Source organism: Halichoeres trimaculatus, unplaced genomic scaffold, assembly GCF_033239565.1.
Source record: "Halichoeres trimaculatus isolate MK-OKI-2021-1 unplaced genomic scaffold, fHalTri1.1 fHalTri1_scaffold_13, whole genome shotgun sequence".
Taxonomy (NCBI): Eukaryota; Metazoa; Chordata; class Actinopteri; order Labriformes; family Labridae; genus Halichoeres; species Halichoeres trimaculatus.
In genome coordinates, this window is record NW_027437191.1 from 28,309,846 (window position 1) to 28,332,373 (window position 22,528).

General features: G+C 38.9%; 1 protein-coding gene across 1 annotated transcript in view; it reads left to right on the forward strand.

The window, feature by feature from the left end:
• man1a1 (mannosidase, alpha, class 1A, member 1) overlaps positions 1–22,528 on the forward strand; it is a 235,490-nt gene that overhangs the window by 55,431 nt on the left and 157,531 nt on the right. The window contains exon 2 of the mRNA XM_074685022.1: positions 4,376–4,472. Coding sequence (XP_074541123.1) covers positions 4,376–4,472 — 97 coding nt within the window. The remainder of the gene's footprint in view (positions 1–4,375; positions 4,473–22,528) is intronic.

Sequence of the window (22,528 nt, forward strand, 5' to 3'; positions counted from 1 at the left end):
AAGTTTAAGGAGTCATGATACTGAAATCACCACGTCTCTTGACGCCCACAGACTCCTCTCTGTCCGATGGTGATCTTTTTTTAATGCTAGTTGTAATAAAGTGCAGCCTCTCACCATGTAGGTATTAAAAACTCATTCATATTTTATTGCACCTCACGAAAGCTTCTCCAGCTCCTTTTTCTCATCTGTGCAGTGACCATGAGACAGGTGGGATAATGTTGTATTACTTTAAACTACATCATAACACGTTTATCAGCAGACCTGATAACGGTACCAGTGTTCATCCAACTTCCAACTCAAGCTTCAGCTCCTTTCTCATGTCACACTGCACCCTCATCCTGTTCCTACTGTATTCACTCTTCTGTTCTTTCTAAGGCCTGGACCACACCTATATGGATATTTTTTTTACCGGATATCTTTGTCCCCGTTTCAAAAAGATCTCCGTCCACACCGTATAAATATCCCTGTCCATACGAAGAGGCAAAACTGAAAACAATCGCCTCTGAAGCCTGCTATGCCATGCCTGGCTGATAAGTGGCAGGTTAGCACAAAACCAGAGAAGAAGAACGTTATGAGCATGCGCAGTCAAAACAGGAAGAAAAAGCAGTCAGTGGAGTAAGGAGATAGCGAAAAAAAACAAATACAAAAACATTACATTCATTTGTAGAGCTGTAATGAGGGTGAAAAGTGCAAAGAACACAGAAATAGTGCGGTAAATGCCGGCTATCATTCTTGTTGTTGGCTGGGAGTTGTTGCTAGGCGCTTGATGTCATTGCGTCAACACCAGCTCCATTTACACACTGCTACACATCTTTTTATTAATCCGTTTAAAAAAAATATCCATTTATGTGCGTGAAATCACAGTGTTTGTGTGGTTAAGAGGCCCAATTGGACCAAAAAATGTGCGTTAAGGAATAAATACATATTCGTGTGGCCCAGGCCTTAATAAAGATGTAAAAAGCTAGAAAATACTACCCCCCAAAAAAAGGGGCAAAATCTTTCTTAAATTGCTCAAATTGTCACACAGCACTTGGTAAATTTCTTAAAAAAAGGCAAATTGGTCATTTTAATGAGAAATTAACAAGTTTATTGTATGGCAGCAGTGGAGGAGGCTACTAGAATGCTCAGTCCTGGTGTTTTAGATGGAAACAAAAATTAAAGAAAGAGATAAGTAAAGAATTTCTGAGCTGTAAATAATGTAATGCTACTATACAACATCATAGACCTAAAAATATTAGCTTATTACCCCCATTGCCCCTCTGAAATCAACAGAGGTGTGTGAAGTAAATTAATTAATTGTGAATGTATGTGTGCATGTAATGTAGGTCAACATATGTTCATAAAAATTTGGAAATTATTTGGCTTTTTTTCCCCCACTTCCTGTTTTTGTATGATATCTTAAAGCATGGTCTGCCTTCCTGAATGGACAACTTCCACTGACATCTTCCTCCATCTTTATCTCAACCCGACTTACATAAGTTTCTTTTCTTACACTGCCTGAGTGACTCGCTGACCCACTGGTTCACTTCCTGTTGCGGTCAGTTTATACCTCCTTTGAATTCATCACCCTTATTTGTTGTGTGAATTTCCATCCTCGAGTGGGCTAACGGTGAGTCAGCAGGAGTCACATCAGCTGTGCCACTCAGAGCTGCTCATACAAACACACGCGTTCATGTATACACTGCAACAGGATCTATGTCCTCTCAGGGTGTGTTAAAATGTAACACGATCCTGTAGGAGGGACTTAACAGGCTGTACATTTGCTGCACTGTCACATCACTGAAAGCTTGTGGATGTAGTGTACATTATTCAGGTGTACAAAGCAGCCATTGTAGTAACAAGCAGTGGCCTCTTATACCCTATAGGTTTCAGCGTAGAACCAGCAAGAGCCTATACACGAAAGAGCACTCTGAGTGTATGGTTTTCTGCCCGTAAGGAGAGGAGGAGGAAGGGGGTTAGTGTGTCTAATCCAGACACAGGTTCTAAAGAGCTCTGGGACAATGCTATGTAACCTGGATTAGTGACACAGACTAATACAGAGCTGTGGGAGGAGCCATGTGTGACAATGAATCATTGGGCTTAACCCTGGAAACCTGAGCGCTCACCGTTATTAAAGCCCCAACCAGCATAAAGGTTATCCTGGATGAAATGGAAATGAATCCTACCTGGGAACTGATTGGCTTCTGTCTCAAACAGATGGGACTGAGAATTTGTGATGTTTCAGTTCTATCATCAATAAGCCAATCAGGAAGCTGACACACATTTAATTAAGTCATTTGCTACCTAATGCTCCGAGTAACACCATTAAGTAAACAGCTCTTCCTGTGGATCATTAAGGGGTCATTTTAACGACGTTTTAAGAACCTGCCGACACTGATGAGCCACATTACTTCAACATAAGTTATGATAAATTTGTTCTAAAAATTCTTTAATTGTTGCTTATATTGTAAAGAAGATTTGCGTTTTATTTTTTCACATCAGTTATACCAGGTGATCCTTTAATATGTCTCACAATGGGGAAATTTATAGAATTACAGTGGCAAAACAAACATATTTTTGTTTTAAATTATTAATATATATATAAAAAAACAAAAGAAAATCAAATATATAACAAAAAAAAAATCCAAATATATATATGTGTATGTATATGCACAATCAAAATACAAGTATGAAATGTGCACACTGATAATAAACTTATTAATAAACAGTGTCCTTTCCAAGGGAGTCCCTTGCGGCAAATATCATTATGCTAATTTGCAGTCGATACTTAACTGACCTGTGTGATTAAATTATTCATATGTGGGAGATAAATATTGATATCTTAATGAAATAAATATGGAGCTCCAAACAGCTGTTAACTTGATTTTCTGTCTCACTACTTAATGACTTTAGGAGACGGTGCCTTTAACATGAATGGTCAGACGCTCTGTGCAATTGTTGCAGGTAATTGGTCCATCTGTGTTGCTTATCTAGCAACACATCATACGCTAAGCTCAAAACCGGAGACTATCAAGTGCTACATGTCTGCATGGAAACGACACATTGCTGGTTGCAATGGAAGTCCTCAGACAAGAAATGTTGAAAAAATGTGTGTACTTGTGTAACTTATATTCTAGAATTTACGGTAACAATGTACTGAAATGGACGCTCAGCCCACAAGACTCCATTCCTCAAGAAAAGGCATGTTGAAGCTGGTTTAAAGTTTGCTCAACAGCATCTTCACAAGCCTGTAGAATACTGGGAGAATGTTGTCTGGTCAGATGAGACCAAAATTGAACTTTTGGGCTGTCATACTACATACCATGTTTGGAGGAGAAATGGCACTGCACATCACCCAAAAAACACTACACCAACAGTGAAGTTTGGAGGTGGAAGCATCATGGCATGGGTTTTTTTCTTATCTCATGGTATCGGCAAACGTCATATAATTGAAATTCATGTTACCTGCTGCAGTTAGCTTGGTGAGTTGGTCAATGAGAGCTTGGAGTTCCAAGGATGGGGGAATGTTTTTTTGTCCTCTTTTGTCATTTATTTTATTTTTATTTATTTATTTATTTATTTATTTTTTCTGAGACATACCCAATCCTATTGGACAGTTGTTAGTTTGTTGTGATGGCAGAAGTTTTGTTGGCATTTTTAGCTTCTAGGAGATCTAGCTACCTCTGCCAAGGAGGTTATGTTTTTAGGAGAGTTTGTTTGTCTCTCTGTTTGTCTGTGAACAACATAACTCAAAAAGTAACAAACAGATCTTGATGAAATTTTCAGGAAATGTTCAAAATGGAATAAGGAAGAAGTTATTACATTTTGGAGATGATCTGGATCACTGTCTGGATCCAGGACTTTTTAAAGAATATCATTGTGAGATAGGGCTGTTTTCACCATATGTGTATATAACTCCACAATGAATTGTCGAATTGCTTTGCAACACAATACAAGACAAGGTCACCATAATTTCTGACATATGTTAAAGTACGATCCAGATCCTGGCAACATTCTGGATACTAAGATCCAGAATATGAAATATGTACTGGGTCATCATAATTTTCAACACTGTCAGGTAACAAATTATTGTACAAACCTTTGATTGTTCAAGGTAACAAGTGATGAAAAATGGGACAGACAGATGCTGAAATGATTTTATTTGGAGTCAGAAAAGAGTCTTGATTTCACGAGAAGAAGCGCCCTCTGATATGGTTCATGAACAGGTCATATGAAATTATGTCAGAAACAGCGACTACATGCAAATCCAGAACCGTTAGTCAAAGTGAAAAACTCCACCAAAATTATTAATGGCTTCTCAGAGTTGATTGTCTCCTTTAACTCTCTTTATTTTCCCTTTTCTCCTCCCTCCTCTCCTCCTCTTCCTCTCTCGCAGATGATGAAACACGCGTGGGACAGCTACAAGCGCTACGCCTGGGGTTCCAATGAGCTCAGGCCTGTCTCCAAGCAAGGCCACTCCAGCAATCTATTTGGTGAGTGGGAGAGCATACACTCATAAATACACTCACAAACACACACAGAAAGACACACACACACTCAGAAACACACGATTGATCTCCCGTCCCCTCTTCCAGCGGCCCTGGCCTTTTAGATTAGCAGCCAAATTGGCCGTCAGTCAGAGTCATCCATCTACAGCTGCCTCTAAATGTCAGCTTTATCATATATTTATATTCAGTTTGTGCTACTTGAGGCCTGTTGGTGACTGAGTGTTAATGACTTTGTTGACGTGGGGCATCTTACTCTGCCATGTGTCCGCTGCTTTCTCCCTCTTTCAAACATTTGTCCTCTGAAAGAACACAGGGTGCTGCTGTTTGCCTGCAGGCTTTTGTTAATAAATACACACACACACACACATTTGTCCAGCTGACTCGTCTTTATGCTGTTACAAAGACGAGTGAACAAACGCTGTTGCGGTTGTGTAATGAGAAGACATTTCAAGCTTTGTTAAGACGGTCACAGAACGGCGCACATGTTGCGTTAGCGTCGTTTCTGTGTACTCTAAGTGTTTGTTAGCGTGTTTCATTCAGGCTGATTGGATTAAAAAGAGCAGGAATTAGATTTTCTAATTTGTTAAGAACTATTTGTCTCTTGACCTAATTAAACCCTCTCTCTGAATATTGTGCAGATACCTTCAGCTCCAGATGAGTGTGTGTTTGCATGTGTGTGTGTGTCAGTGGGTAATGAATGTGACAGTTGAGAGCAGTGCCGTCGCGAGCTCTCGACGAGATAAGATGGCATTCATGTGTGAAAGGAGGAGCTGTGCCTCCACTGCTGATAAGACCGGTCTCCTGACACCAAAATACACTCACGTACTTGATCCGCTCCGAGGTTTCTCTGAGTGTTTGTCGTTGTTTGGGTTTTATAACGTTGCCCTCTGATGTCAAGGTGAAGGTCTGAGTCCCTCTGAGGCAGCAGCAGAATTCAGATGTGGCTTTGTGTACAATGAAGCAGATAAATGAATAAGAAGCTAAAACAATGAGAAGAAAAGACATTCAAAACATTGAAATGGCATTTGAGCTAGGATGAAAAGATTCCCTTAGTGAAGGTTTACAGAAGTATTTCCAAGTGGTTGAATATTAAAAAAAATATTCTGGAGCATTCAACCAAAACAAAACACTGAAATGCTTTCTTGAGTGGAATAAAATTTACAGGCTCAGAAATGTTTCTAGGTGATGTCACACAAACTTTTGAAAATTCTTGTGTAAGGTGAAATACTCAAAACATCTTTTGGAGAATGTTAATGTCAAATACTCAGGATGGACTGAGTTTCGACCGGGCTACTTATCAGCTGTGATATTCAGTCTGTCTGCCCTATGAGAGCCCTTGATAGCCACTCATGTGAAAACTAAACAGAAAAATAAAGCAAAACACGAAACATGCCTATAAAAATTTGAATTGGAATTTTGGAAAACTTAATTTACCGTAGACAAAATTCGCTTTTTTATTTTTTCAACTTTTCATCTAACTTTATAATACATGCTGCTGAGCCTTGGAGCTGATTAATAAACATATGCTTAAAGCAGGGGTGGCCAACCTGTGGCTCGCGAGCCGCATGTGGCTCTTCGCTTTTCGGTGTGCGGCTCTTCGATCCATTCATAAAAAAATTTATATAGTTGTGAGTAGTGGTGTGCTGATCAATCTCTACTATATATATATAAAAGGATACCAACATTGGGATCAGTTGGGATTGATACCTAAGTTTCAGTTTCTCTTCTCTATTACAAATTTAAACACACAAACACAGTAAATCTCGCTTTGAAAATTGGAAATGTATTGATTCTCATTTTATGACATTTTGTTAATGTGTGAGAGGAAGTGTGACCACGTGTGTGATGTGGCTCTCCGTAGTACCACGACCATTTTTGTGGCTCTTGGTCTCTGTCTGGTTGGCCACCCCTGGCTTAAAGGCAATTGGATAAAGTTAAGTGTTGGAGTTTGTATTATTCAAAATTTTAATGCCAATATTTTTAAATTTACTGGAAATGAATATCAGCTCTAATTATCGGTAATCAGCCTTTTGGTTACCGATAATTGGTATCGGCATCCACCCTGAAAAAAACAAATTGGTCTCCATCAAATACCACAGAGTTTTGTTCTGCAGGGGAGCCAGAGCAACAAGTTTACTAAAATACTTTACGCATGTTCACAAAACAGTAGGAATGGGTACTTTTCACATTGGAAACGATACAGTACCAATGCCTGGTACCTGGCAATCAGTATCAGTATTTAACAGTACTAATTTTCGGTACTTTTTTGTGTTTATGTGGTCAAAAAGAATCAATTTGTTTGATAATTTTTTTTTTCAATGTAACATATTTACTCTTCAGTATATAACCTTATAATGCTGTGTTCATGTCCGGCATGGAAAATCGCCTAATCTTCCACTCTCTCACAGTCACAAGGATGCATTTAGGTACCTAACATGGTACCTTTGATTTTTCATGAATTGGCACCAGGTACTTTTGACAGAATTTGGTTGATACCTATAAAAGTACCTCATTAGGTACCCATCTCTTCAAAATATTGATCCATTAAAGTTTAAAACAATCCACTCCCCAATTCCTCAAAAAAGAAAAAATCTGGGTTGTGACATCAGTAATCATGCAAAGCTTAGCACCCCCTGATCAAGGTATGAAAGTTAAAGACATATTTCCAAATTACCAAAGCTTCTTAAATTTTTACAGTTCTTTAAGAATGCAAGAACCAGTTCCAAATCTCTTTAAATTTGGCTCATTTCTTTTTAATTGATCGGTCCGTGTCTAGATTTCATATGCAAGGATCTGTGATCGGCCCATCCTTACATATGAAACTGATCTTATATACCTCCAGGAAGGTCTGACAGCCAGCCATTGTTGCTTTTGCTCTGAGACCTAAAACTCAGGACACTTTAGTGGTTAAATTTAAACATAAAGATTTAATTGTTTCTCAGGTAATGTTCAATGATTTTCAATAAAATAAGATTGGAACATTGAAGGTATATGCTGTCAGTGATAAAAAATAAGAAATAAAAATCAGTATCGGCCCAAATTGGTATTGGTGGGTCAGGCTTTTTGAAGATCGGTGATCAGCCAGAAAAATGTGATCGGTGCTCTCCTACTCTCAATATACTTCCCGTAGCAAATTGAACAAAAACGATGAAGCAGGCAGACCCATCATCATTATACCATTAAAGACCAATCATATCCGAAGGGAAACACACAAAAAAACACCCCCTGGAAACTCCTAATATGCCCAGATGGTCAAGTCACAGACAGCTACTTCAGCGGGATGAATCTGGTTTAATCTGGCTAAAACTTAAAAACTACGCTGCCTTTCAAAACATTCATTATCTGCTAATTTCACCCTCATGGAGGAAGAGTTTCTCACCTCCCCGTCATCAGCTAACTTGAGATAATGAACCTCCTACTTGGCTGTGTCACTTATCCGTAGTGCACGCCACCCTTTACATGGCACAGGCATGATAAACAGAGCTCTACTTATCCGTCACATTTGTGTTTACAGTATCACGAGCTGGGCTTACGTTGTGTAATTAGATTGCCTAAGTTGACCTCCAAGGCTTGTGATTGGCTCACTTTGATAGCGCTGTGTGTTGGTGGGAGTTTGTGTGAGCCTCTCTTCTAATGGCAGTCGTACATTAGTCCTGAATGCTGTTTCACTTTTGAGTCATCGCTGCATAAAAAGGCATAGATTAGAATTTATAATGTGGAGTTATTTTGGAACATCAAATCTCCGGAGGTGTTTCTGTGTCTTCACTGAGTTTGAATTACTCGTGTCAGGAGCTGAGCTGTTGATTTTTTGGGTTTCTACTCATATGCTTCTGTAAAACGTACACAAAGTTACACAAGTGACAGGATGACAGCGCTTTAAAAATATATGCAGAATGTAGGAAACGAGCTTGGAGCCACGGTTTTGGGTCGGGCCTGTTTCGTTCAATTTAAACACGATGATGAGTCCTCTGATGTTAGCCTCCTTTTCCTCTGTTTTGTCCCAGCCTCATTCCTCCGTCTCATAAAAAAACTACTCCTTCTCTGCCATTCTTCAGCTCCATATGTGAAAACTTAGAGCAAGAGGCAGGATGACTTTGCAGTTTTGCAAACCTACCTGGAGTTTAAAGACATTACCTCAGTTTTTCAGAGCTGAGGAAACATGCAGATAATCCCACAGTTCCTTTATGGAGTTTGCAGGATTTACAAGCTCATTTTAAATGATTGCCGTCTTATGTTTAATGAAGAAATTCAATCAGCTTTGTGTAAATTCCATCCACTGTTTCATTACCACAGTTTATCATATGTAAATGTAGGAAGAGAGAGGAAAGGGTAGCAGCTGTGTGAATTCTAATTATTAGATTAGCTGCTTCTGCTCTGTTAGACTTCCCCTCCACATCCTTCCATCACGTCTGTGCCATACAAATAAACAGGTCTTAGTGGGCTGCTCCTGTAGACCCACTTCCATCAGAGAATAAGACAGCACCCGGCCACCCCAGGGTCTTGTCACAGCCGTTTCCTGCTCCTATGGAACATGATGTTTCATGATAATATTAGCCTGACCTGGAAGATTACGCAATGAAGCCGCTTCACTTTACCTGAGGCTATTTCCCTGATTCACAGTAAGCTGGACTGCTGCTTCATGTAAACTGGGGAAATTAAGAATTAAATATTTTACACACCAATAGGCAGTATAAACAGACTAACTTTGCAGGTTAAAAGCATTTCACTTAGAAAAAAAACTGACATTTTATCTAGTGTTTTTGTCTTATGTTAAGTAAAAAATGTATTGATATACCTGAAATTAACAACATTCAGTAAATTAGTCTAGAGAAGTATCTTGTTTCAAGTTATTTCAAGACAAAAATGAGGTCTGAATTGCTGCAAAAAGTAAAAAAAAAACTGCTAATGAAATAAGAAATGTTTGCTTGAAACTTTAGTAATGTCTTTATACAAGAAACTTTTCTCTTGTTTCATTTGCAGATTTTTTTTTACGTGTTACAAGCAATTCAGACCTCATTTTAGTCTTTAAATAACTTAAAACAAGACATTTGTCTGGACTGGTCAGATGAATGTGGCTCATGTTAAGTCTAAAAACGGCATCTTCAACTGAAAATGAGACAAAATGACTTGAAAAGATTTTATTTTTTTGCACTTTTAAAATAAAAAAAAAAGTTTAAGGATGCCCTGATTTTCAACTGTCCTTAAAAGTTTGATTGGATATTGATGATAAAGAACTGATCCATACGCTAGCTCTAATCTTAATCTTCACTAAAGCATCAATGCTGATAGAACACTTGTCCTATCTCAACATGTTGTATCTGTATCAGTAGTGATGTCGGCAGATACCAAAGCCCAGGTATTCATATTGGTATCAGGACTTATAAAGTTGGGTCAGTGCATCCTTGTTCATTGCTTTGAGATAGATTTCTGTAACCCAATATCAAGTCAGTGGTATAAAAGGTCAAAGTATTAGGGCTGGGTATTGTTAAGAACCTGATGATTCAATTTGGTTTTGATTTCTTTTCGATTCAATTCGATATTGATTTAAATGCTTGGATGTTGAATCAGTAAGAAGTAGGGTTGCACGATATATCCATACAGATAAAGTATCCATACCCCCTGTCTTCAAAAAGTAAACAATACCACGTGTTTTAAGAATCGATACTTCAAGGCATTTTCTATTAAGTTTTCTAATGTGTTGGGTTTTGCCATGGTATCGTTTAGGTATTGGTATCAAGATGTTTTAGGCAGGTATCGTATCGAATCATAATTTTGGTATTGCAACAACACAAGTAAGAAGTAGAAAAACACAAATAGAGTTTCTTTTGACATTTTTAAAATATTTATTTTCATGCCTATATGAACATATGAGGAAGGTCACCTCACATGTTTGAGCAATAAAATCACCCAAATATTGGACTTAAAAGTTGAAGGTGCTGGCTTTATGCTGCTGCTGCTGCTGCTGCTTGCTTTGGCTGCCATTTGTTGTTGTTTGGTCTAGTGCAGCTTCCGTCCATAAAATGTGAATAACACAAACAGCGCCCCAGCTGGCCAGGAGGAAAATAAATTCAGAAGATTTGCCAAATGGGTATTGAATTGGGCAAGGAAATATTGCTTAAAATAATTGGGTCACAAGAAACCTATCAGACTGATTTTTTCACTTCTTTATGGAAACTTGGGAAACTTGGTAAACGAGGATAAATCATTTCTGATCATGTTATACGTGAAGTTGGGGCAGAAGATTTTGCTTTAGGTTTAGACCTGAATTGCATTCAGCAATGTGCAGTTTCTATGCAGATGTGTAGCGCTTCCCAATGTCTCCTATTTGCAAATAAATTGTAGAATCTGTCAGGTTTCATCACCATCCTTGCTCTGTTCCTTCACAAATGCAGTTTTTAAATAATTGGCAAACCATTGAATTATGTTGACATTACCATTTAACACAGCATCCCAACAGTTTTGGAACTGGCATTGATTTCTCTGTATTGCTGTTAAATGGAAGAACTCTGCACCTATTTTGCAACACTGATTGAATATGAGGGTGGAGTCCGTCCCCTTCCTGGTCATTCCCTGAAGGAGTTCAGACTCCTCGGTTTCAAACACCAGCTGTGCTCTTGGCTGTTTGCTCCTCGAGTGTGTTTGGTGGCATAATTGTACCAAATTAGAGAGGTTTAATGTAGTATATTGGTATTTTTTATATTTGCAGAGATGTAGGTGGAGGTAATGTCAAAATGATTGTTAGATTCAGGGAAGTAGAGTTTGTGATTGGCTTGTGGACCCTGATTTGAGTATGAAGGGTCAAATATCTTGATTTAAAACATCCAAACAGTAAAACAGGCTCAATGCAAAGTACAAGTTTTGTAAATAAAGAAGCTCTTGACAGATGATGTGCTGAGCCCCGCGTCTTTAAAAAAAGGATAAGATAATTGTCAAAACAGTTTAAATGTCTGTTGATGTTTTGATACATAAGTAAACTGTTGATTTCAGCCTTGATGGTTATTTCCCTCTTCCTCTTCCCTCCTTTCATTCTGAGATGTCACTGAAAACGATATCTATGCACAGACATGCTCATTGCTAATGAAGAAAAATCTCTGTTCTTTCCCAGTGTGGGAATACCGGCCATAGATCATTTCTAAACGCTGGCAGGCAGCTCTGTTTATCATTTTAACCAAATGCTTTGGCAGAAAAACAACCGTGACTCAGATACTTTTTACCAAACAGAATTACAAAATCTGTTTTTATAACCAAATCACTCCAGTGGCAAAGAGGCAGACAGGATGGAGAAGACTGTGTTTGCTCATAATCCGGTTTCATTATTGACAAAATACAGCTCAAATAGCCCTGCTATTGTCTATCCATCAGAGCTCTGTGAACCAGTGTGCTTTCAGTACTGAGAGTGCTGTCTTTCAATTAAGAGAGAAAAGCTGGACGTGTTGTTTGAAAGGTCAGGGGTGGCTTACTCATTTTTTCTTTGAGAGAAGTGAAAACAAATGGGTTTATTTCATTTAAAAAGGAGTTATGATGCTTTCCTGTGTTTTAACATGAATGTAAAGTAACAAAGCTGGATGTCCATGCAAAACATGTGCACATTTTCAAACTGCTTATGATGTTGAAATCCCTAAATCTGTCCCTGTGCTAGAGATAACACAAGATCTTCATTAAATCTTTACCTCAAATGATGAGGTCAACCTCCAAAGGGCCGGCCAATCGAAGGGAAGGGGATTTGTGACTCAGGGAGCCTTAAAGAGACAACAGCTGAAACAAAGTCAGTATGTTCACATACAGCTTATAAAAATCAAACGATGAGCTTAGTCAGCACAAGATCGGACTATTGAGATGCATGTAAACAGCGTAGTCAGACCGAGAATGGACTGAGCGTATGATTTGATGGACACGCCTAGATAATGTTTTCGGACTGTGTTTCAGCAGGTCTTGGTACGTCTCAGGATTCTTTCACCTGGAAGAGGACGTAGATGACCATGCTTATTGGATTTCAGTGCTCTAACACAACAAACAAGCACTATATAATGTAACCAACACGCATAGTTTGTCAAAGAGCTACAGCTGCATCCATCTTGACCATAGTTGTTAGCCTGTTGCTTCCTCTTACCTATCTAAAAGAGATGCTGCCGCTCTCAGACAGAAGTTCGATTATCTTTTCTGCATGTATCTACAGGCAAGACTAAGTCCCCTGTTGGGACTTTAAAATCAAGTTTTGACCATAGACTGTATATAGAGTGGACAGCGTGGCTTCATCATTTACCATTGTACGGTTTTGAAGCCAAAATACCCCCGTCACAGGCACAGCCATTGGCAGCCATTGTGAAGCCAGAGTCTGCAAAGTAGAGGCTAAGAGAGAATCTGAGTGGAGCCAGGTGACAAAAATTACAACATTTTTTTTCTTTCGAGAGTCTAACCCCTCCTTGGCTCTACCCCCCGACATATTTTACTCTGCCTGAAAAAAATACAGCAGTCAGCTGTCAATCATCATTAAACGTGACTTAGAGTCTCATTTTTAACCTCTTATAACTAATGAAATGAAAATTTTCAGAACAATAAAGAAGACCTGAATACAAGACAGTATCTATCAAGACAGTAATATCTTCAAATCCCCACAAAAAACTGACGTGAGAAACATTTCTACAAGGTGTATTAATTTTTTAAAGTTTGACCACAGCCCATCTGAAATGACTGGGGAGATGGATTTTATGACCTATACTGCTGCCACCCACCAGGGAGAGCAGTTTTTGAGGCAACCTAACTTCAAGCCAAGCAAGATGACGTCCATATTTTTTAGTCTGTGGTATACACAGACAAGACTAAGTCCCCCACCTTGTCTTTACGATCTAGCTTCGACCATAGTCCGACTGCTTTGTGCATGTAAATGTACTGGATATTTCAGACAAAGGCTGAAAAAAGTTTTTTTTTTTACAACACCAGTGTGAGGAAACTATAAATTTTTATAAGCATTAAATGTAAAGCTACAACCAGGCAACTAGAGGGACCTAAAAAAGCTCTTAAAAAAGGCATGATACCCCCTCTTTAATGTTAAACTGAAGTCCTTGCAAGCTTGTTGTCAATATTATATTATTTACCCAATGATTTAGTTAAGCATTAGCCATTTATCAAGTGTTTGTCTTACTTTCAGTAAAAATTGTCTTGTTATACTTTATTTGAGCCACATTCAACTGGTCAGTCCAGAAAAATGTCTTGTTTCAGGTTATATAAGACAAAAATGAGATCTGAATTGCTTGTAACAAGTAAAAAAAAATCTGCCAATGGAATAAGAAAGTTTGCAAGAAAGTTTGCTTAAAACTAGAATAATGTATTAATACAAGTAACTTTTCTCTTTTTCCATTGGCAGATTTTTTTTTTACTAGTTTCAAGCAATTCGGACATCATTTTAGTCTCTAAATAACTTGAAATTAGACATTCTTCTGGTCTGGTCAGGTGAATGTGGCTTATTTTCTACTCAAAATAAGACAAAAACACTTGATAAGAGACAAATTTTTCTAGTCTAACTTGAGATGATGAATAACAAAACCAAGCTGCTCCAACGCTTTTCATCATTTGGAGCTTAAACCAGTTCATACCAGTACCTGAATTGCAGCTGCCACAGCCTGGAATAAGAAAATGGTTTTGAGTTCACTCGAACTGATGGTGCCAGTTGAAACTGAGTCAAAACAGATTTTTGGAGTTTGGAGCGGCAGCAGAGGAGACAGTGGCAACAACAAAATGATAAGGCTGCCACAGGGTACCTCCCCTTATTGCTTTTCTAAATTACTTAATTTCCCCATCTGGATGATTCGTTTAAAGCCCCTGAAACCTGTGTTATCCATCTTTTTACAATTAATGAAGGGGTGTTACATCAGGACAAAGTTTTCCATTCAATGTGTGGTTACTTCACATTCTCCAGCAGAGTTTGGCTTCTTCATGCTCACTGGTTCGATGTAGAGTTCATAGAAGGCAGCTTTGAGTTTTAAAGATTTAAAGGGATAATTTTGGGCAGCTCTCGGAGCAGGATCTGTCTCGTTCTCGTGACACTTGGGTTGCAGTGTCAACAATATTCTGCAGAGATGATTTATTAATTCAATCTACGTGTCCGATATTCTTTCCCAAAGTCACAAACCGTAAAGTCAGTTTAATTTGCTGATGTAATGCTCAAATTTATCTGAACCATCTCGTCCTTTTTGTCCTTATCAGCTTCCTTTGTTGCTTCTAATTATGGCGTGACCATTACAGGGATTTGAAGGACAGTATTAGTGTTTTTTAAGATGCTATCAGCTTCGATAGAGCAGCTTCCCGTCCCTGGAGAGTCTGTACATTCAGCCTCTATTGCTAAAATTAAATACACCTAGAGGCGACAAGGCATCCGTCCCTCCTCCTGTCGTTTCCAATCCCTCTTTCCATTTTTCAGCGCTCAACTCGGCTGTCTATAACCAGCAGGCAGCTATTGAGACTCACCCGCAGGAACAGGTACAGTTCATGTCTCTGTTTCTAAATCCAGAGCGGGTCAAATCCTGTTGTGACATTGTAGTTTGAGAACACACACACACAGATTTTGTAGCTTTGGGAACAGGAGGAGGAGGAGGTTTCAACCTCCTGAATAAAGATGTAAGAAAAGAGCCTAGTGGGAGTGAAATGTCAGTTTGACAAAGAGTCTCTGGACTAATTGTTATATCTCAGGTTGGAGAAGTATTTGAATTATTTAGCCCGTCTTGCAGAGAAGTCTTGTAGCTCTTTGACTCCGACATTAGCTTTCGACCACCGAGGCTTCTTCCAGCCAGATCTCTCCATCCAGAATATGTAAAACGGCCCCGTGGAAGATGAGTTATCACCTTGTTAAGTTTCTCCAGATCATCAGGAGTTCATTCAGAGCCAGCCTTAAGCTCTACCTCAACTCCTGTTGGACATTATGGAATTTAATTTAATCTCAGGCCCATTATAAAACAATGAGCCGGAGGTGGGGACTGAACTAAAGCTTCATCACGGAATCCAATTGTTCTTTCACAAGGCCGCTCAGGTAATTTAGAAAGAGTTGCCTGAAATGGTGCCCAGACAACAAAGAGGAGAGTCTTTTCGGTGTAAATGAACAAATTTCTCCATCAACTGGTGAAATTCAATTAAATAAAACAGGTACTAAACCTGACTTATCGCAGGTTCAGGAACTATTAAACCCTCACCTCTCTGGACAGACTTCTTAAAACCACATCAAAGAGTCTACACTTAATTCCCAGTTTCTTGAAGTTACATCTGCCAAATTTTGACCAGAAAAACAAAAAGATAACAATCTTTGAGAAACATTTTTCTAAAATTGTTGAATAATTTGCTCTCACAGTCTCTCACAAAGTCGTGAAACTTTTCCTATCTTTACCTCTGACAGCTCAGCCTCTCTGGAGTCTTGTTTTTGCAACCAGTCATGTGAGTCAGTGAGTTGAAAGACGCGTTTACAAGTGTTTCTATTTCTTTTTTTTTTTTTTCTGGTCCCAAATGGAAACTGTTTAATTCAAAAACGAAGGTCAAAATTTGGACAGCCAGCTTTCTCTGTTAAACACAGATTAAAAATCCTTCACTGCTGAGGTCAAGTGCTGGCTGAAAGCAAACCAGAGCTGTAACCATTATGAGTCTGCCAAGTTTTTAAATTTCTGTTTAAACTGGTTTATGTTTTTTTTTATTTCACTGTTAACTTTCCATGCACCCCTGGCTAACCTCAAATTTTGATCTCCTGGTAACAAACTGAATCTACGAAATACAAATCTGGAAATTAATACAGATTTCATTTCTGCATTGATGGATGAATTTAACTGCCAACATGCTGGCTTAATATACATGCTAATATGTGGCTAGAGAAAACAAGCAAACAATACAAAATGATGAGTTGAGCCACATTATCAAAATATGTGATCAAATTCAAGTAGTCTGTCAAATATTTAATTTTTTTGCAAAAAAATTAAATGTTTTTATTTTTTCTGTTTTTTTTTTTAATTTTTTGGGAATTTCAAAATTGATATACATTTCTGATTTTTTTTTTTTTTTTTGCACATTTATGGTATTTGCATGTTTTTTAAAATTTCAAATTTTCCAATTTCTATAAAATAGGTCTTTTTAAAATCTTTTTAGAATTTCAAAATTGTAAGAAATTTCTCCAAAATTTTTGAATTTTTGCCAGTTTCAATTTCAAATTTTTGCAAGTTTATGAAATAATATTTTTTTCTAATTTTTGATTTAAAAAAAAAAAAATTCAAAATTGTTTATAACTTCTGCAAATTTTGAATTACTTGGAATTTTTTTTTTGCATATTTATGAATTTTTGCCAGTATTTTAATTTCAATTTTATTTTTGCAAATTTATTCAAAGTAAAGTTGCTGACCCCTGATGTAGGCACAACTTGGTACAAATGTTGGAAATTAGCACTTGCTGCACATCAGAATCATGCCTTGTTATGAACTGTGTTAAACTGCATCGTTCTGATCAAATAAAAATAAATCCAAATTTCTTTTCTCTCACTGTTTTCTGCCTTAACAAGGATCATAGATTTTTCACAAAACAACCAATAGTGATTTGCTTTCTTGATCTTTTTTCTCATAAATATAGGGTTTCATTTGGAGTTGTACTTTCCCTTAATTGATTCAGTGATGGAGTGAGTTAAAGGTTATGTCAATTTGAAGTCACTCTCATGACCTGAAAGCACACAAAGTCAATACACAGCATGGTTAGTCAGGGCTTCATGTTTTTTTTGAGGTGACTTAACATTTACATTTCAATTTAGGTTCAAACATTAGCCTGATTAATTAATGTAGCACACGCTAAGCTGAACTTTTTCACTGAAGGTAATGTGAAGGTGAATTGACTCCTGTTGGAGTAATTATATCAAAGTGATGAACAAAAACCCACATATGGAGATGAGAAGCTTTCACCAGCCCGGCTCCTGTTGCCCGGATTGCGGGACAGGATGTTGCTTCACTTTCCCTGTCAGAGATAGTTAATGTCTTAGGCTGCTCCCACATCTGTGCCGCCTTTCGTGACCAACAACCCCAACTTGCCAACCTGAAATGGACGTGACACAGGAAGAGATGATCGTTGCTGTTTGCATTGCTTTTGAGAATTAATAACCATCGCCGTTTAGTTTTGACCAATCAGGATCAAGTATTTGACACAAACTTGCAATAAAAAAATAACAATATCAGCTTCAGCATGGTTTGAAAGGTGATTGAAGCATATTCTAGTTTCCTGTTCAGCCCTGTCTACTTTGGGCAAACTCTGTCACACTAGCTTTCATGGTGTGTGTATTTTTGAGTGTATAGTTGTTGATCCAGTGTTGCAGATGGTTTCATACACAGCCATCTTTTCAGTGTTGCTGTCTGTGGACTCTCCTGTCTGTGGTTTTCTCTCTGCTGCTCTTTAATTGGCACTGTTGACAGCCCACTGGCTGCTCTTCACAACATCCAAACAAGCTGAAGGTTGAAGCGTTCTTCTCCTCCTCGCTCGGGCTCTTTCTAGCCAAGGGCCGGCACAGGAAAGCACTCGTGTGTTCAACCATCCAAAAAAAAACTCCCCATAGGATGTGTGTGAGTAAGCATGTGTGAGTGTGTGTGAGCTTGTTTTTCTGAAGTCGAGACGGGCTTGACTTGTCCACAGCACAATAAAGGTCACTACCAATGTCTCCTGTCGTGGGGAAAAGAGAAAAGCCTGATATTTTTGGGTTGTTTGCCATCCAGCTCAGTTTGACTAGGTCTGGGGTTTGACAGAACATTGTTTGTGTGAGTATTTGTGTGGAGTTAGATGCCATCTGTCTTTTGGATAAGCTGTGGGCTGTTTCTGGAGAACATTTAGAGCACCTTAAAATCTGAGTACCTGGAAAAAAACTATTAATTCCAACAAAGAGCATTCAGAGTTCAGCAACAACTCATGTCAGATGGGAGAAAGGATGATGCACACTTATCAAGTGAGAGCTATCAGGGGATAAAACAGAAACAAACACACCGGGACTGAAGAGTTTCTGCTTTTTGCTCACACTGTATGTCCACCCAAGATTAAAACAAAATTGGCACCATTGGTTAAAATGTGTGCCCCATGTATTGTCCATATGCTGTCTATCTTCAGCTGTCCTTTTAATAAATATACAACTTTTTTAAAAAAAGAAAAAAAAACAGCATATAGGTTAAATAATTGTACACTAATGTTACAAAGTTTGTCTAATTTAGGGCACTGACAACTTTCCATCGTCCCATAGAGAGCAACACCCAGTGTATTGATGTTGCCTGCACAACTACATCTGGTCACATTGACTTCTTTGGGGGCACAAGTAAAAGTTAGCATTTTGTTGTTGTTTTTTGGACGCAGCTATTAAAGAAAAAAAAACAGATTTTTCTTTGAGTTTTGATCAGAATTGTGATCCCAAGACTTCCTGATGGACTTCTTTTTATTTTATTTCTTTAAACTTTATTTAATCAGGTTGGTCCCTTTGAAATTAAAAACCTTTTGCAAAGGAGACCTGGCCAAGACAGGCAGTAGCAAAACACAAAGTTACAGACAGGCAGCACAAAGAGACAAAGCACAGTTAAGAAAACACAAGATAATAGATTAAAATCATGTGCTGGGGAACAACTGTTCAAACAATGGAGCTAAAACACTAACATCTCATAGAACCTGACTCCATGTCTTTCATTTAAGATTAAAAACATTTAAGGAACACCAGCTCCTTGAGCTTTAAGTTGCAGAGTGCTCAAAGGCCTTTTTCCCAATTTCTGTCCAAGTTCGGGACAGAGAGCTTATTAAAGTCCTGAGAACACAGTGAGTACTGTCCGGTACTTTTCTGCTTGATGATGAAAACATATTAATAGGGAGGCAGCAGACCAAGAACTGCCTCATTAGCCGCGTTTCCACCAAAGCAAAACCGGTTCGGTTCTTCTCGGTACCGCGCGCATTTTATAGAGTTTCTAATGACTTATCCTGGGACAGATCCCCAAATAATTGAAACGAGCCGTCCCACTTTTTGGGACCCTTTCGTATGGGTGCCAGACTGAACCAATCTGCTCTCGGAAGGTGGAGCTACAACCCTGCAGATCGTTGATTGGTCAAAAGAATCGTCACTTCCTGTGTGACAGTGGCTGCATTTCTCCTGGTGGCACACAGACTTCTCTGAAACAAAGCTTGATTGTTCTTTGTATCAAAGAGCTACATGCCAATCACAGAGAGGACAAAATGCTGCATGTCTTCCATCTATGCTCTTTGTTTACTGTGTCGCGTTTTTCTTCTTCGTTGGATTTGTTAGCGGGGTAAACTGTGTCGCACTGCTACGGCGTCACACTATTGTTTACCAGCTGCGGGTTGCACTCCACCTACCATGAGAGGGCACAGTTTTGGCTTAACTGTGCCAAACCGTACTGAACCAAACCAAACTGCTTGGTGGAAACGCGTCTGTTGATAAAAGTGTGCCAATGTGTGAGCCTCTGGATTAATAAAAGCAGGCCATGTGACCCAAGAGTACAACTCACAATGGTGGGTCAGAGGTTTACAGTTCGTTTTACAGTTTGTTATGTATATTATGGTAAATTCACTGGTTATGACGATAGAAATTCAAAGTGTGGCTACTGGGGCAGGAGTAGCTCAGTCCATACAGACTTGGGTTTTTATCCGGTGGTAGCTGGTTCAAGTCCCGGCATGGACCAAGATCAAGAATTGGGCTGATAGCATTACTTCCTGAGTACTGTTGAGCTGCCCTTGAGCAAGGTGCCATACTCCCAACTGCTCAATGTTTGTATGTCGCTTTGGACAAAAGCATCTGCTTGGTGAAATTGTAAAGGTAACTTATTTAGACTTTAAATGTAACAGAGGATCGTAACCAAATTTTTCACTTGTCATCACCAACTTAAGGAATCAAGCCCTTGAGGACAAAAACAGGCTTCAGGCTATGGGTAAATTATTTGAGTCAGTCGTCAAGTTGGTGTAAAAAAAAGTTAAAATGACTCACAGTTGATGTTTTGTAGAGTAATGCTGTTAGTCTTTACCGTCCTTAATTTGGGATCAAAACAATTACAACTATTACACCTCTTTCAGCAAACCTTTCATTAATGGTAAGCTCAAGACACCTTCCTTCAAACATGGTAGATTTTATCCACCTGTAATGGGTGATACCACCACTTAAGGTTCAGGAAGAATTTCTTGCCCTCCTCTCAAGTTTTAGAATAATTGACCTGCCACGAAACAGAAATGCATATCCTTGTCCGTACTTTTTAAGGCCCTCATCCTGATGGCGGTATAATGGGAGGGACTCTCCACAAGATAGATCTAAACGTCAATGAAATTTATTCCCAAAGAGGCGAATTTGCTTTTTGATGTATATACTTCACCTTTGAATTGGCCCTTTGTTGCGTTTCCACAGAGTTTCCAACAGGAACCAACATTTTCCAGAGCTTTTTTTGCCCTCCAGGGTTTTGTTCAATGGATTGGGGTGGGACTTCAAGCTAAACAACACTTTAGTAGTTGTTCGACTCATTGCCATCGCCTGTTACCCTTTGCTTTTGTTTCTCTTTCTTTCTGGATGTTTTGTACTTCACAGGTCTTCTTACTGGTTTTTATCAATGAAAAATGCAGGCGCTTTAAAGTAGCATATGTTCTAACACATTTTTCTTACATCTCTCGCTGTAGCTGTTGTGTCGGATCAGAATTAAAGGAGCGAATCCTTTCACTTCAGCCAGCCAGGCCAGCAGAGACAGAAAAGCAAACACAATCAGTTTCCATTCCAATAAATCCAAACCTGAAGTTCTGCCAGAGTACGCCGTCAAACGGTTTGGCTCGGATTGTTATTGAAAGATTTAATTAGCTTTTATATGAATGGATGCTGTGTTTATTTCTGTTGTTGCTTCACTTTATAAACCTGCTCTTCAAGACTGTGTTTTTTCTCTGTGTCATACTCCAACTGACGATGTGTGAGTCAACTTTGGGTCTTCTGGACTGAAATATGAGTCAGAGGGCAGTGCTGTTAAAACCATCCATGATATATGATTTATCAAGGTGGATGAGTGAGATGAGAGGATTAATATTAATGTGCTCTGCTCTGCGCACGGGGATTGTACATGTCAGGACAGGCTCTTGATTTCCCACTCTCTTTTTCACCCCTCTGCTACTCCGGGTTAGCTAATTCCCATTATACTCTGACAGCCTGTTAAGACTGGGGTTATTTGCTGGACAGTTGGAGCGATCTGTAGCTACAGGCAGTGTGAGGAAGTAAAAAGCTGGTGTATCTCTGGAGACACAGAGGCTGCTCGGTGGAGGTTATCTGCTCGGCCCTGCCTGCAGTGCTTTAAAAAAGACCCGCTGGATGAATGGCAGGCTTTGCTCCAGATGCTGCCAGGGCTTCTTTTTTTGAGATGGTCTTTATGTTGTTTTTCCTGCCGTCTCCGGCGGCATTTCCTGCATGACAGGACCTTTCGATGGCTGCTCTGCTTCAGATCCCTTGGAGTGACGCTGCACCTCTTTACTTTTGCGATAAATGAAATAAAATCAGAACGACAGCCTCTTCCTTTTATGATCAAACTTGGCCTTCACCTGTCAAAAGTTTGCTCGCACTCTGCTACTTTAGCCTGAACAACAGTCACTGGAGTGATTCTATAACTAGGGGAACATTTCAGGTATACAAAAAAGTGGGAAAAAAACCTGCTTTTTTCTTTCATATTCTATTTAATTGCAAATGATACACCTGAAATGTACTTCATTCATTAGTTGGCAATCTTAAGCTCTAAAAAGATTGTTGTTGTTTCCAGAACTAAAGATGATTAGAAGCTCACATTTCCCCCCTTCAGGAGATGTTTTAAATATTGTTAATAATAGAGATGGGCAAGTACCGATACCAGGTATTGTTATCGGGCTGATACCAGCCCTTTTTCAAGGTACTGGTACTCGTGAGGGCTGCAGATACCAGCAGCAGATACTCTAGGCAAGAAAATCTTATGTCAAGCAAGTCCTCCTCGCCACTAGTTGCTGCTAATTGCTGCGGTTTAACACCACGGCAAATGTGCACCAGGTCCTGTTCAGACAAC